The sequence below is a fragment of the Kryptolebias marmoratus genome, linkage group LG2, assembly GCF_001649575.2.
Source record: "Kryptolebias marmoratus isolate JLee-2015 linkage group LG2, ASM164957v2, whole genome shotgun sequence".
Classification (NCBI taxonomy): domain Eukaryota; kingdom Metazoa; phylum Chordata; class Actinopteri; order Cyprinodontiformes; family Rivulidae; genus Kryptolebias; species Kryptolebias marmoratus.
Window position 1 is genome coordinate 16,381,337 of NC_051431.1, and position 15,764 is coordinate 16,397,100.

Sequence of the window (15,764 nt, forward strand, 5' to 3'; positions counted from 1 at the left end):
CACACACACACACACACACACACACACATATACACACACACCCAAATTCCGTACTAAAGATGGAGAAAGGCGGAAAGGGAGACTGTATCACCTTACATCTGCTCTAATAGGAGGCTTCCTGAGTGGTAACCGGAGCAGCTTTTAGCATTGAAGTGGCAGAACTCGGGTTACAAACAGTCAGGGGGGGAGCGGGGCGGAGGGGGAGGCTCACCCAGAATGGGTTATCGTCACTGGTTAGGCATGCACAACTGACCGTGAGAAGCTTTAGAGAACTGTGCTGCGGGTGTAATTTTATACCCACCTCTTGTTTTGTGAATGAATTTTGTCGAAGCACAAAGGGCGACCCGTGGATTTGCATCCAGGGCGCCTCCGTTCATTCGTAATCGCTTCTGATTTCATCTCAAGTCACACAAATGGCCCAGGATAAGTAGATTATGATAAGGGTTTTTTTGTGTATGTGCAGGAGAGTTTATTGTTGGTGGAGGGAAGCTTGTCTCTGTGTCAGTCCGGTATCTCAGCTGGCAGAGATAAAGCTGACCCAGATACTGATCGGAGAGCAGCGCAACTAATTAGGTGTTGAGGAAATGTGAGTCAGATTTGGATGGGACATAGTTCCTGACTGTAGTAACAGTGTCTTAACGGAGCAGGAGGTGAGCATATAATCATACGTTCTTGTGTTTACTTTATATAAATTCTCAGACTGTAAAAGTTGGCTCCCCCTCCACGCGCTTCCTGGATTCTTGTGCCATTCTGGGCTCTGTTTGTTCAAGAGCTGGAGTTTGTCTGTCAGTGGAGCTCTTAACATTTACCTCTTATCAAGACGTAATGCATATTTTAGCATTCCAGATGTAAAACAACAGCTGCAAACCCCCCTCCTACTCAAAACCCCAGTCCACAGGCCCGGAGTGTTTTGTTTGTTTCCTTCAGCTCAGGGTAGTAAAGTGAGACATATTTTCTGCTTCTATGAATTTTTCATTTCATGAGCCTGGCATTGTTTTTTTTCTCTTTCTTTTTCCCCCCTTCTCTGGCTTCCAGCAGATTTCACAGTAGATGCATGAAATCGTTTCAGATTTTTACCTTCTGTAACAACAGAGAGGCTCTTTCCTCGCATCACTTCCACCTCAGCAGTTAAATAGAACGGATCAGTATCTTTATATGCCCAACTGGAGGAGCTGGTTTGAAATTATTTCAAGGGGAAACTGAGAATCGGGCTGCTGGGCTGCAACTGTCTGGGACTAGTTGGAGACAAAAAATTGTGTGAAAATACGCCTATTTTCATTCTGAATCCCACTAAACTACTTGTTTTCAGTAACAGAGAAAGTTGTCTGTCTTGGTCCTTCTTTTAAAGAAAATCTAGTCGCTTTTTTTTTGTATCGTAAACTTCTATTATGAGCAGACTCCCTTGAGCCAAAAATTAGCAAAACAAATTAGTTTGTGTGCTTTTGATTGCAGCTCTTGGAGAGAAATCCGACAAAGTCAGAATCGGCACGTCGGAGCGTCACAAAACGCTTGGAAAACGAAGAAAACTGTGGTCCATTGTTAGGATTGTGCAGAAAATGGTCAAAGTTTTGTTTCTTAAAAAGCAGAGTTGCTCATTTCATGTAGATGATTGAAGGGTTTTCCAGCTAGAAGACGAAGTGGAGACCCCAGCAGTGTAAATAGTGATAAAATGCATTGAGAGTTAAGGCAGAAAACAGCAACGGGATGGTGAGAAGAACATGCAGTCGGATGGAGCCAACTTCTTCTCCTTTTAAACAGACAGACTGACCCACAGGAGAACTTCAGGCTACACAGTTTACCTTCTGACTCGCTGTTTGATCTAGTTAAAACAACATCTGGACTAAAACTATCATTTTTTGGTACCTTTATGATCAGTCACATTGCATCAGTCCTGCATGTTTTTTTCTTTTATTTGTCTTTATAAAAAGTGCTCCTGTGCTGCACATTAATAAAAACACAATACCGAAGCGCCTGCTCAGGCTCGTTTGAAAGCTTGTCGCTCTCAGATTAATTCCTAGACACGCGTTTGCAACTGGAGTTTTCACGTATGAAGAACAAAAGGTTTAAACGTGCTGCGTTCTCTCTCTGTTTGCCTGCAGTTCTTCCTCTGCTCGGTTTATGTGCCCATGTGCACGGACAAGGTTCCCATCCCCATCGGGCCGTGTGGCAGCATGTGTTTGTCCGTCAAGAGGAAGTGCCTCCCAGTTCTCCACGAGTTCGGCTTCATATGGCCTGAGGTGAGTCACATACGATCAGCCTTCATATGGCTTAAAGTCTCATAGCAGTATTTTTTTTTTGAGCTGACCAGAATCATCAGAAGTAACCATTACTGGGTTTTTTTTAACTTTCATCAAAAGAAACACTCTTTTCCTTTGGGTTTCCTTTCCAGGTGCTCAACTGCAGCCACTTCCCACCTCAGAACGACCACAACCACATGTGCATGGAGGGCCCCGGGGATGACGACCCCCCCTACCAGCCGGTCCGCAACACCCCCCTGCAGGAGGAGTGCCAGGCCCTGGGATCCGCGCCTGATCAGTACACCTGGCTCAAGCAGACTGAGAGCTGCACGCTTCAGTGCGGCTACGACAGCGGGCTGTACCGGCGGGGGGCCAAGGTCTTCACGGACGCGTGGATGGCGGTGTGGGCCGTGCTGTGCTTCCTGTCGACCACGCTGACGGTGCTGACCTTCCTGCTGGACTCCCAACGATTCTCCTACCCCGAGAGGCCCATCATCTTCCTCTCCATGTGCTGTAATATCTACAGTGTTGCCTACCTGGTAAGAACAACAAAAAAAAACATTCGTTTCCGTTCATTCACTAAGAAACAAACGGTTCAAATTTTCTTATCTTTCTTTTCCTGTTTTTAATTTTACTTCCAGGTACGACTGACCCTCGGCAGAGAACGTGTTTCCTGTGACCTGGACACAGCCACCGTGCCAATCCTGGTCCAGGAAGGGTTAAAGAACACGGGCTGCGCTATAGTTTTCCTCCTCCTCTACTTCTTTGGCATGGCCTCCTCTCTCTGGTTAGTTTAAACCCTCTCCTCCATCTCTTCGTCCCGGTGTCATCAGCTGTTGTGAACGGCTCGTGGTGGAACAACTGGAACACGAGACTCGCATCCTGTTTTCTTTCAAATCAACCTATCCTGTCTCATAACCTCTGGACTAGTTGGATTCCGTTCCGACCACGGCTTTTCGAGTGTGTGTCGGACTACAGTGGCAGTGGAAACTCACCGCTGTCACAGCTCTTTTTCTTCCTTTTCACCCGGCCCTTGTTTTCCTGTTTTTTTCTCCTTTCGGGAGAGCAACAGGACCAAAGATTGCACTCCAAGTATCTTCACTTTCCTCAGTTATATAACTCGTGACTGTCTCCTTTCTTGATAACTTATTTACAACTGTAGACTGCCCTCTAATTGGTCCCAAAAAGTAACAAAAAGAGCATATACATCATATACATATACATCAGCTTCTTTAAAGCTGATATTCACGTCTGAAATTGACTTCATGTCGACTGCATTCAGTTCTGATAATTGTACACATCGTAATTTGTCTCACTCTGTCCTCCAGGTGGGTGATCCTGACCCTCACCTGGTTTCTGGCTGCCGGACTGAAGTGGGGCCACGAGGCGATTGAAATGCACAGCTCTTACTTCCACATAGCAGCCTGGGCCATCCCGGCTGTCAAAACCATCGTCATCCTCATCATGAGACTGGTGGACGCAGACGACCTGACTGGGCTCTGCTACGTCGGTAACCAGCAGCAGGAGGCGCTCACAGGCTTCGTGGTGGCGCCGCTGGCCACGTACCTGCTCATAGGTAAATAAAGCAAAGTCATATGGGACGTTCTAAGCCTAATTTAAGCAAGGATTCCAAGCAGTAGTTCAGATCTTTTGAAGTGGAGTTTTATATATTACCTATTGTAGATAGAGTTTGACTTTAACTGAACTGAGGCACTAGCAGCTAGTCTGAACAGTGCTAAACTAAAACTGGATTAGTGTTAAAACAACTCAAGTCTCAAAGGTTTTGTAGCAAACCAAAAGCCTGTTTATATCACTTTTACTTTTGTATTCCTTGGCAATTTACATATAATCTTGTGATAATTTGCACACACAAAGTGGCAGCAGCAGCTAGCTGTAGCAATTTTGGTACATTTCCACTGCCAGAATAACCATACAATCTGAAACTGATAGTGACCTAAACATTTATACAATATAAAATGGATGGATGTGAATTTTTTGAGAAAGAGTTGTTTTAAGACGGCTTTGGTCTTGGTCTTATAGCCTGTCAGTCCTGTCAGAATAAACTCTTATTTCTCCAGACTGGGGTTAATTTAAGATCTACTTACAACAAGTAGGATACTGATTGTTCACAAACATTTCTACTGAACCCGACTTTAAAAGATCTGAACTATCTCTTTAATAACGGTGTGTGTCTCTGTGTGTGTATCTGGCTTTCTGTTTTCTCGGTTTGACCTGTCTTATTCTTCTCGCCTCACAGGAACTCTGTTCATCTGCGCAGGCCTCGTCGCGCTTTTCAAGATCCGCTCCAATCTGCAGAAAGACGGCGCCAAAACAGACAAGCTGGAGCGTCTGATGGTAAAGATCGGGGTGTTTTCTGTCCTTTACACGGTCCCGGCGTCCACCGTCATCGGCTGCTACCTCTACCAGCTCTCCCACTGGGGCGAGTTTAGAGCCAGCACGCAGGACTCGTACGTGGCGTCGGAGATGCTTCGGATCTTCATGTCGCTGCTCGTGGGCATCACGTCGGGGATGTGGATCTGGTCGGCGAAGACCCTCCACACCTGGCAGCGCTGCTCCTCGCGCCTGCTGAGGGACAGCCAGGCGAGCCGAGGTGGCAAGAGGGCGCCGGGCGAGGGCTGGATCAAACCGGGCAAAGGCAACGAGACGGTGGTGTGAGAAGGAAATGTCGGAGGAAGGGTGGACAAGGAACAAAAAAAAAAGTCCTTCCCGTACAGAAACTCACTCTGCCAAATGAAGGATGAAGAGATCCGAGAGATAAGAGGAGCGGGGGCTAGAAATGTGACAGCAGGACTTTATTCTAGAAGCCCCCTGGATATAACGCCATCACATGGAATCCCCGACTCTGTGCCGCTAACAGAGGTCATGAAGGAGAAAATAGGAAAAACCGAGTCATACAGTTGTAGCAACAGACGCCTCTCTACCTCCATTAGATCTCAGTCGCCCAGAGAGGTGGAGGAAAAGAAAGAAAAGGTGGGTGTGGGAAAAGCTGAGCCTAGGCATCGGTGGGACACGCCAATGAGCTGTAAATCAGCACCTCTCTGTCTCTTTTTCCAAAGTCCTCAGCAGAAGAGACAGGACCTGCTGCACACAGTGCACCTGAATGTCGTGGTGACTTTTTTTAAAGGTTGAGATTTTTACACTGGAGCAGAGTTTATTCAAACGTAGGCTGAAGTTTCCCAAAAAGCATCCCGAGAACCATTTCTGCAGGAAAAAATATTATTCTTATTATTAGAAACCAATGGAAAAAAGAGCAATAAAAATCTGAAATACTGCCTTAAATCTACAATTTGTTTACATGTAAACAATCCACATTTCTGTGAGTTATACCTGATGTTTAGTACAAAAGTACAGTTGCTTTGAATTTTAGGGAAACCAGCTCTAAGCTGTAGTAATGCACTATAATTGTATAATATGTGAAGTCTAATAAGTGTGCACAGAGCCATTAACAGGGGGAGCTTGGTGAGTCATTAAAAGTGCTGCATCTAAAAGAAATGTATCGCCACGGCAACACAAGGGCATGTTGTATTAGAGGTAAACAACCCTTTTTGTTGCCCCATTTGGTTGAAAGCGTCGCGGCATCTGGAAATTATAGGCCTTTTGCGTTTCGCTTCAAGCTCAGCTAACTTCCAATGATGTATGCAGCCTTCCTGGGAACCCGGTGCCGTATGCGCTCTTGGGTTACCATAAAATCCAGGAAATTTAATTATTACCCCGGCCCTTTTGCAAAACACTGGATGCGAAGGCAGGTCGAAGAATGAGAAGTTATGGGACAATCCGTTGCCAAAATACACATTATGCAACTGTGAAGGGCTGTCACAGAGTTCTACCTTTCTTTGTGCGTGCACGTACGGCACTGCGCACGAGTTCAGGTCCGAACCCTTTTTTTGTCCACTTTATGTGCACTCGGAGAAGCCGCTTTTGGGTTTTAAATGAGCAGCTGTGCTTTCAAAAGTGTGTTTATGTGGTAAGAGTTTGAGGATTTGAGGATTCTAGCCACAGCACCATCTGGTGCAGGACTTAAAGGGGTAGTTTACGTCTTTTGAAGGTGGGTTTTGTGGAAGGGTTATGATCAATTAATCTGCTTCTTGTTGATAGTTCTTTGAATGACCTCAGTTTGGAGAAAAAGAGTTTTTTTTATTTTATTAAACCAGATAAAAACCTGTTGAGATCAAGACCTCTTTCACAAGGGTGACCTGGCCAAGAAAGGCAGCAGCACATGTCACGATAGACAAGACAAGTAAACAGAAATAACCAAAATAAACATTAGGCATATGACAATGAAGGGCAGTAGTTGTGACAACACTAACTTAAAAACAGTGGCAATTCATGATTTAAAACACAGATTTTATAAAATTTTGCAAAAAGCATTCAGTGAAACGAGCTCTGACAGTTTAAGTTTAGCTTGCAAGGCATTCCAAGCAGAGAGGGACGAAAAACTAAAAGTTTGATTTTGACAAGCTACCAACAAATCTGTGCAGTTTCTAAAACTTCATAAAATTGCATACAGGTCCTTTTTTTACTATATAAATATATATTTCTACCTGTAAAATTGACAATGATATATATATATAATTTTACAAGTAGAAATATTTTTCCCAGGACGCGCAAGAAGTGCTACAGCTAGCTGTTGCTTCTTGCACTTGCAAATAACTGCAAAAAAATCAGAATTCTATGTAACTATGTGTAATATAAAACTGACAGTGCTTGCATAAACGCTATGAAACTTGTAATATTGGAGTTTTAAGACAGCTGCAATCTACTTCAGTGCTCAGACTAGCCATTAGCTTAGCTGTTAGGCTAGCCATGAGCTGTAAACTCTTATTTCTCCAAAGTGAGGTCATTCAAAGAGCTGTCTACAACACAGACATTCATTGTTCATAACCTCTACACAGACCCCCCACTTTCAAAGATCTGAGCTCGTCCTTTGGGTGCTGAAATATCTTCACACAGTTCTGTAAGGGCATCCTGAAATCTAAACATAAACACATGGAATAATATTACTACCCTTGTAATCTGTGACTGCATCAATCACAGTCAGGATATAAAGAAGCAGCAATAAGAGAAAATGTCTTTAAAATTGAAACTGATTTTGTAAAAGTGTAAAAGTGACACCATTCGCTCACACGTCTGTCTGAAGCTCGTGCCTTTTTGAACCTGCCAAATACATCAAGGCTCATTTCCCAGACAATCATGACCTCCCTGGAATACATTTTTATATGACAGAAAGATTTATTTTTTATTGTCTCTTTGAATTTTCTTCCTTTTTTTTTTTTTAAAGCAGGCCTTTTATAACGATTGTACTCTTGCAGTTCCCTGCTGTAATAACTGTAAGCTTTAAATACAGGGAGTCTGTGGTCTGGACTCATCCTCCGCGTAAGTGCTCCCGTGTATTTGCCTGACAATCTATGTAACAGTGCTCTCGCATTTTAATGAAACTTTGTATGTTTATGTGCTGGGCGTCCGATTAAACCGTCGATATTTTACTAGAATTATCTCATTTTGGGTAACAGAAATATAAACAGTTTGAATAATTTCGGTCTTTGTCAGCATCTGTGCCATCTGTAACCGTATAGTGCCTCACACAGCCTGTTTGATGTGTTTTTGGCGAATGTTTAGAATGGAATTAAGCGGGGAAAAAGTCATTTCTGGGCTTCATTTTCCACCCCTCCCCCCATAGGTGCATTCAGACATGAAGGTTCTGATAAAACTGAGCTCGTGTTTCTCAGGCCAGCATACCGTGGAACACTTATTAAATCCCCAAAAGTCAAAGAAACATTACATTCACTTAAAGTGAATTAAATTAACCTCTGACCACCTCCCCTCTGAGCTAATGTAGTTCCCCTCTGAGACTGTCCTAATGTTTTGGCTGGGGCCCTCCCTTCTGACCACACAGAGCTAAAGAGCTAAAAGGTGACATTTTCAAGCAATCGCAGAATGTGCCTCGAAACGCAGCGAGAGGGCTCGGAGACGCGAACCACTAGCCTGCAGATCTTTAAATTCTTTTAGGGACTGAGATACGAATCACCACTGAGGTCTGTTCACCCACACGGATTGTAGCCTTCGAGGTTTGGGCTGCTCCCCTCGTGTAGAACGCTCCTGTTTTTGTTGTTTTGTTTTTTTTTGACAATGAAAGTGCTAATTTATCCTTGTAAAAATGTGACAAAATTTTAAGAACTTGTTTATTTAAATAAAAAAAACACTTTTGTATCAGAAGAAGATGAATAAAAACTTTTTGGTTTCCACTTTGTTGAAATATTGGATGTGTTCGTCGCTACAGTTGAAGTGTGCATAGGTGAGTGTGTGTGTGTGTGTGTGTGTGTGTATACACCTGTTAAGTTACCTTTGTAGGACCTTTTTCTGGACTATTCACCTACTTTGTTAGGACCAGTGGACCAAAGTCCAGACCAAACATGGTAGAACATAATTTTTATGTTAAGGGTTTAGGCACCTATTGGTAATGGTTGGGTTTAAGGTTAGGCTGCAGAAATAAATGAAAGTCAATACAAGGTCCTTATAAGGATAGAAATATATGAATGTGTGTGTGTGTGCATGTGTGTGTACAGCTGATTTAGGGCTACAGTTTATTTTGTAGGATCGGGATTTTAGATCAGTAAATATATTCAACTAAACATCAGGAAAAAAATGTAAATACTCTGTTTTGTCTCTAGCTAACATTTATTGTTTACTGTTGGTCAGAAAAAAATTTGACATTTGAAATGCTGGGAAGTTTTTTTTTCTATGCCAACAACACAAAAGGTTTGAGCTGAACAACAAACAGTGCCTCTTTTTTTATTTGTTGACATCTCTGTGCTTCCAAAAAGCCACTATGAGACAGTTAAAAATAGCGAAGTTAAAGGATGGACTCAAGTTCTGCTGCCTGTCCTCTGGGCTGTGTTTACTTCCTGGGTTGGACGATGCTGCCACCTCTTGTCTGAGGTGACAAATTCACTTTGGGCTCTTCATTAGGCCAAAAATGCTTTTGAAGGGCTGTTTGCACTCTAAAAAACCTATTAAGTCAAAATACAAATACTCTTTTTTTTGTTTGTTTGTTTACAGCTACTTTGAATTTCATTAAGAAATGCTAGATAAGCCCTGAATTTTCTAAAAAACCTAGAGTGCAAACATGACGACTAGACTACGCAAACCATCCCCAGCAGCTCCTTACAAACCGTATAAAACACTCAGAAATCTCTGCAGCGGCCCAAACCCACTCGAGCATCAAATGCAAGTGGCATTTAGTTGTACGCTCGCATTTTCAACAAGTTGGGCTGTAATTTATCTGTGCAGAAGACAGTGTGCGTGTCAGGAACAAGATGAGACGGAGGGCCCAAATATGTAAGTGTGCAGCTCCGATTGCCTTCCTGTAATTTACTGAGTGAATTGAGTGTTTGTTTAAGAGCACGCTCAAAACTCCTGAAGTAAAGGGAAAGTGACAGCATCGACTGCGCTATTGTTTCCAGATGTGGCTTCACTCACTCACACACACACAGGCTTAGTAGATGCACATGCAAGCATTTTCACTAACTGAGAAGCACATAAACACACACAGAAAAGGTTTTAAAGTGCACACGAGGGTACACTACATGGTAGTATATGTACGTGTGTGTTTGTTTTGAACAATGTGTGTTCAGGCACACAAAGCCTTCTATTTTTTATTTTTCTGTTGTTTTTTTTTTTTTCATTTTGGACGGGGGAGATTTTTTCCAGTGAATGCCACAGGTCATTTAATCTCCAGGCTTCTCCATCTGGGCTGCCGTTTCTACATTTCTGTGGTTTATTTTGGAGGCACGACAACTTGTCACACACACATAACATCTAACAGCTCACTCTAGATGCTGAATTTTTACCCCCAAAAAACTTAAAATGACATAAATTACACTTTAAAATACTCTCATAAACAGCGGCGGCATCTGGATGGCTGCTTTTGTGGTGACATTTGAACAAAACCAGGTTATAATGTTTAAGCACAGCACTGCTATGTTGGGTCAGTACTTGTTATTGCCAACAGCCATGAAAGGCAGGCGATCATGTAACTGCCCGTGTTTGTGTGTGTTAATTAGTCTGTCTGTTGGCAAAATACCCCATGAGCTGCTGGACAGATTTGAATGAGACTCTCAGAAAGGGATCACAGTTTGCGCAGAGATGCTCATCTCATTAACCAAATTTATTAGAGCAACATTACAGTAAATAACATCCCAGCAACAAAACAGAAGAGACAAGAAAGTTCAGAAAGGCCAATCAAATGAGGAAAAAGAGAGAGGGGGGGAAAGAAAACATGTGAACTCTGTCATCGTCCGGCAGCAGAACCATGCAGCTGTTCCCTCTCAGAAATGTTGAAATCGTTTTCCCATTCCGCTCCGAGCCCGCGCTGCACAGAGAGTTTGGAGTGATGGCCACCACTGGGGATTCTGGGTGACGTAGTCGTCTTGGCCTGAGAGTCCGTTCAGCGCAAGGAGGATTTGAAAACGTGGGTTCTCAGGCCAAACACGTTAACGAGCTGAGACTGAAATCCAAAAGCCCAGCCAGGAGAGAGATTAGAGAATTATTCACCATAAAGTTAAAACAAAGAGCTCTTTATGCTTGGCAGAGTGTGCGAAACACTGAAGTGACTCTGTCCAAGACAAAGACACACTCAGTGTTTAGGGGTCAAGTCAGACGTTTGAAAATGTTTTGATTCGGGGAAATGGACTAATCCACACTCAATAAGAACATCATAAAAGGCTTAAATTGCTGATTTTAAAAGTTTAGGTGCCTTAGTGGCTTTAAAAACAAAGATCAGCTGAGGATCTGGTGCAGACCGTGGAAAACCAAATGTGGTTGTTTGCTTAGTGTCTTTACAAACCCTAGATGCACAAAGTCAATAAAACTCATCAATTAGAAGAAACTCAAACAACTGGATTACGTCTCATCAAATCTGTACGCAGTGATTCAGATCAAAATAAAAATATTTGATGTATTTGTGTTCTTTTACCGCAGTTCAGTACCCTGAACCTGTGTCGCCACTAGATGGTGCTCTCTGTTCAAACCAACTCAGTGTCTGATGGCCTCAGAGTACAAACTCAGTGGTGTTTTATGTTTCCTGTGAGATAGGGAGGCGGATCTCTCAGCTGTGGAAAACCAGCTCCCAGTTTGATTTCAGCAGGTAGGCACTGTCCCAGTCGGTCACTTTAAAACATGATGGTCATAAATGATGGCTGAGTTGCTCCTCTTTGCATTTATTCAACGATTGCAGCTCAATAAACGTGTCTCTGCTCCCCATTCTCCCACTGTATGAACCTTATTTTTTTTATTCACATATCTATTTATGGAGCTTCATATTCTCCATAAAGGGGTGGTTTGGATTTTCTGAAATGTGGTTCTGTGGAGTTGTTGTAGATGGGCAGTATCTTACCTGCAGCAGACAGTCAACACAATCTCAGTTCGGAGAATCAGAAGAAAATTGTCATTGATGAGTCAAGCTAGCAGTTAATCAGACTTAAAACAAGGGAACTGCTGCCGACTTAAAACAATTCAAACCTCACTAATTTTGGTTTTAATGAATCCTGGTTAAAAAACGTTACGCCGTGGTCACTTTTGAAATAGATGGTTATTTACACTAAAGACGGTCCACGAGGAAGTTGTGAAGCAAAGTACCAAGCATTGCTCCTCGCAATAAAAATCTAAAGCAAAGTGCAGCGTAAAAACCTCAGACTCTCCACTGATTCATGCTAATGCTATTTTAGTGATTTTTACACCTCATTACTTTTGCATCCTGTGGTTACTCTGCCCACTAAATAGCAACATGTCGATCACACAGAACATTACTGCAACAAACATCAGACAAAACACAAGCTTTGGTGAAAATAACCATGGACTTTTGTGTAAACACCCGTCTAATGCCAAAGTGACTGTGCCATGGAAGTTTACAAATTAGCGGTTGCATGAATTGGTATAAGACTGGAAGAGTTTTAAAACTTAATGACAGAACTGTCATGAGGACGAGTTGGTGGTGGGAAGGACTACTGATGGGAATGCGAGCTCTATGGGAGTTGGCTCAGTGCCTGTCAAGAGGTGAAAATTCCCGTCACCAGAAAGGAGCTGAACGCAGGCAGGTTCAGGAACAATACTAGGATTTTAAGAAGGGAAGCCCAGCGAACAGAGCCTGCGGATTAGCATTAGAATTGCAAAGGATGTGACAATGAGTTCAAGAAAACCAAAAGTGAAAGTGCATGGAGGGGTGACGGCTAAATGAACTACAGATGTGTGTGTGGAGCTGAAACCACGGCTCACAGAGGAAATCAATGGACTGAGATACAAGAAAACAACATAACAGAGACAACTTTAACTGCAATTAAGTTTAATACCAAACCAGGAGAACTCAATACAAACATATAAATCCTAACATTATAACGAGAACCCCTCTTAAAAAAAAAAAAAAAAAAAAATCAAAACTATCCTTTTAAAGTTCCCATCTTGTCAGAAAAGCCCATTGTTTTAAACGACCCTTCTTTTTCTTTTCTTTTTTTCAACTCTCCAATGTAACACCAAACTGAGGGTGCAAAATCAAATTGTGTTGGCACTTTTTCTACCTAAAGAGCCCTCGGAGATGCTGTCTGCTGGGTCTGGAGGCTGTTCTGCTTAAAGGTAGAGCAAATGTGTTACAGCAGTGATACGTGGTCCCATGTGGGGGAGAGGCCGAGGAATTTCATGTCGTTTCAGCAGGACATTTGTCAGCTTTAGAAATGTCAACCGCTCAATACAGAGGGTTGGGAGGCAGCAGGGAATAGCTTACAGAAAAAAGCTGTGGAGAAAAAAAAAAAGAAATAAAAAATACACAAGGAGGTGGAGACAGGGAGAAAAGAGACATGGTGGTGTTAATGGAGCACAGCCAGAAAAAAAGAAAAAAAAATGGAGGGAAAAGTCTTATGAATGCAGCATAATAAATGATTCCAGGATTTTCCTCAATCAGAAAAGCCAGTTTGGCAAACCAAATAAGTGGTAATGACTCATGCAAGCATAATCCATCTCTATGTGCCCGTCTGGGTTTGATTCCTATTATTGTTTTTTTTTTCCTGTGCATCAGTGCAGAAATAAAAAAGCACAGAGGAACTTGGTAGCGGGCGGCTCTCGCTGTAGCGTCGGTTTCCTGGGTCGTGTTGGAAGTTGGTTCCACCATTGCTCCAAGCTGTGTTTTATAAGGATGTGTTTCAGCCGGTCTTTATTTTAAATATTTATTGCATCCTATTAGGCTGCATTATTCTTATCCAAACCGGCACTAAATAAATGCTAACAGTGGTGACGTCGTTACATTGGTTAATTAACCAGCTGAAATCACAAATCAGGGATAGCGCAGGAGGAATACATTTAGTTGGTTGAAACCAAATTTCAATCCATTCAAAAGCAGCAGAAACAGGTGACTAAAAACGTGCGTGTACGCTTCAAACTGGTGTTAGGTGTTCATACCTACATGTTATATTAAATCACAGATGTATGAGCAAGGCAACCAATTGGGCCAAAGGTCAGACTGCATCTATGTTTTGCTTCATTTCAACATCCAAACTGATTTGTGTCTTAAGGTTTGTGCGTTTAAAGCTGTAACTCAGACCGGACTGATGAGCTGACAGCTAGTCCGGGTGAAGCCAAGTCAAAGTGGAGGCTGTGGTCTTTTAAAAACAGCTACAGCCTCAAAAATGTTTCATAGCTATTCACGCGAATGCCATGTTACATGTTCTTACAGCTCCGAGCCACTTTCAGTAGGAATATCGTAATATTTCTGCTGGAATAACTATCTAATGCAAACCAAACAGTGGTATAAAGGTTCATAAAGCAACATTTGCATGAACCACTATGAAATTATTGGCACAGGAGTTGTTTTAAGACGACAGCAATTCCTTTTGGTTTCGTCTTTTTTAGGCTAGCCACTAGCTTGTCCATCCTATCAAAGTTAAACTCTACTTCTCCAAAAAGAGATCGTTTAAAAGACTATCTGCAGCATGTAAGTTATTAATAATTCATAACCTTTTCCACAGAACCTCACTTCAAAAGTCCAAAATACTGCTTTAACACGGGGCCATTTCATGTGGTGTTTGCCTGGTACACAGTGTCTCCAGTGTGACAATGTTTGTGGGTACGTTTTGTTTTAAACTTTTTATTAGTTTCCCTAGGGCTCAGAGACTTTACACTGCCAGATTTAAACTTTGTCGGATGCTTGGACGGGAACGAGACAATTAGCTAAAGCCTGTGATCCATGGACTCACTGCGTGCCGCTTATTAGAGCGGGTCCAAACCGCCGCAGCTGCACACCTGTCACACAGATATGGAAATGAAATGACATGCACATGCAAATAAAGAGCCACAGAAACACACACACAGTGACAAACTAAATGTCATCAGATAAGAAACAGGAAAAGAGACGAAACTCAAACTAAATGGCCGCAGGACAGGAGGACTGAAGGATGGTATCCATTTTTCTTTAATGTTTCAAATCATCCACATGACTACTGAACACATGATCTGCTTTTTGCAGAACCACCGTACGATGTATTTGACAGTGGCGACCTGGTACACGAACTGTAAATATAGGAGGCTCAGCACGCTCAAGTATTCTTCACCACAGTATCATCGCCGTTACCAAGTCTATGTTTACTAATGCACCTATTTACCTTGAAGAATGTAGGCGTTTTGTTCATTTAAACTTTGATTCATGAGTGTCATGTTCGGTTCAAGCTTTCGCACCCACATGCAGATACACCAGGCGGAGAGAGAGAGAATCAGAAAAAAAGGTGATTTATTGGGGGAAAAATAATAACTAATAATCAGGATGGTCGATCACAGAGCTGAGTTCGGGTTCACTGGAGTGGAAAAGAAGTGGAGGTGAGTATGATGTCAACAGGAACTAGAAATGTCGAAACAATGGAACGTTCTTACAAGAAATGGGTGGAGAACTGAGCCAGGGCGGATTTCTGTGGTACCAGGGTGGTTGCGAGGAGGTCTGCTGCTGGATCGGCGGAGGGACTGCGTTGGAGGTCGGACAGGGTCTTTACTTCCCGTGGAGAGGAGTGACGGGGACAGACAGCGGAGGGGTCCGGGTAGGTCAGTTATGTCGATGCGGTCAGTGGAGCTCGGGTTACCGGTGGTGAGAGAAAACGCCACGGCGTCACAGGGAGTCACCTGAGGAGAATGGTACACGGTGAGTCACAAAAAAGGTTCACGAGGAGAGTTGTGCTGCGAGGAACACAGATGGCCTGTAGTACCATTACTGGTTAACACTCTGGCACCGGCGCGCAGGCTGCTCCCGTCTCTTATCCTCCTCCAAATGACGAGATGACATGCAGCTGTGCCGGTCGACCGGCAACCGCCAGCCACGCCCTCCAGAATGCCCTCACGGCACCCTCTGGTGGAAAAGGGACAAAACTGCAGCAAAAAACCCCAGACCACCACCCTGGATCCCAACAATGAGACCATGGGACAGTTCTTCCACTTCACCTTCGTCCATTTAAATCAGGCTAAAAAAGGCTGTGGACATTC

General features: G+C 43.0%; 1 protein-coding gene across 1 annotated transcript in view; it reads left to right on the forward strand.

Annotated features, from left to right (window-relative positions):
* Nucleotides 1-6,679, forward strand: part of fzd4 (frizzled class receptor 4) — a 9,034-nt gene extending 2,355 nt beyond the window's left edge. The window contains exons 2-6 of the mRNA XM_017431037.3: nt 2,100-2,237; nt 2,390-2,776; nt 2,879-3,024; nt 3,566-3,813; nt 4,495-6,679. Of these exons, the coding sequence (XP_017286526.1) occupies nt 2,100-2,237; nt 2,390-2,776; nt 2,879-3,024; nt 3,566-3,813; nt 4,495-4,913 (1,338 nt within the window). The 3' untranslated portion in view covers nt 4,914-6,679. The remainder of the gene's footprint in view (nt 1-2,099; nt 2,238-2,389; nt 2,777-2,878; nt 3,025-3,565; nt 3,814-4,494) is intronic.
* Nucleotides 6,680-15,764: the final 9,085 nt, after the last annotated feature.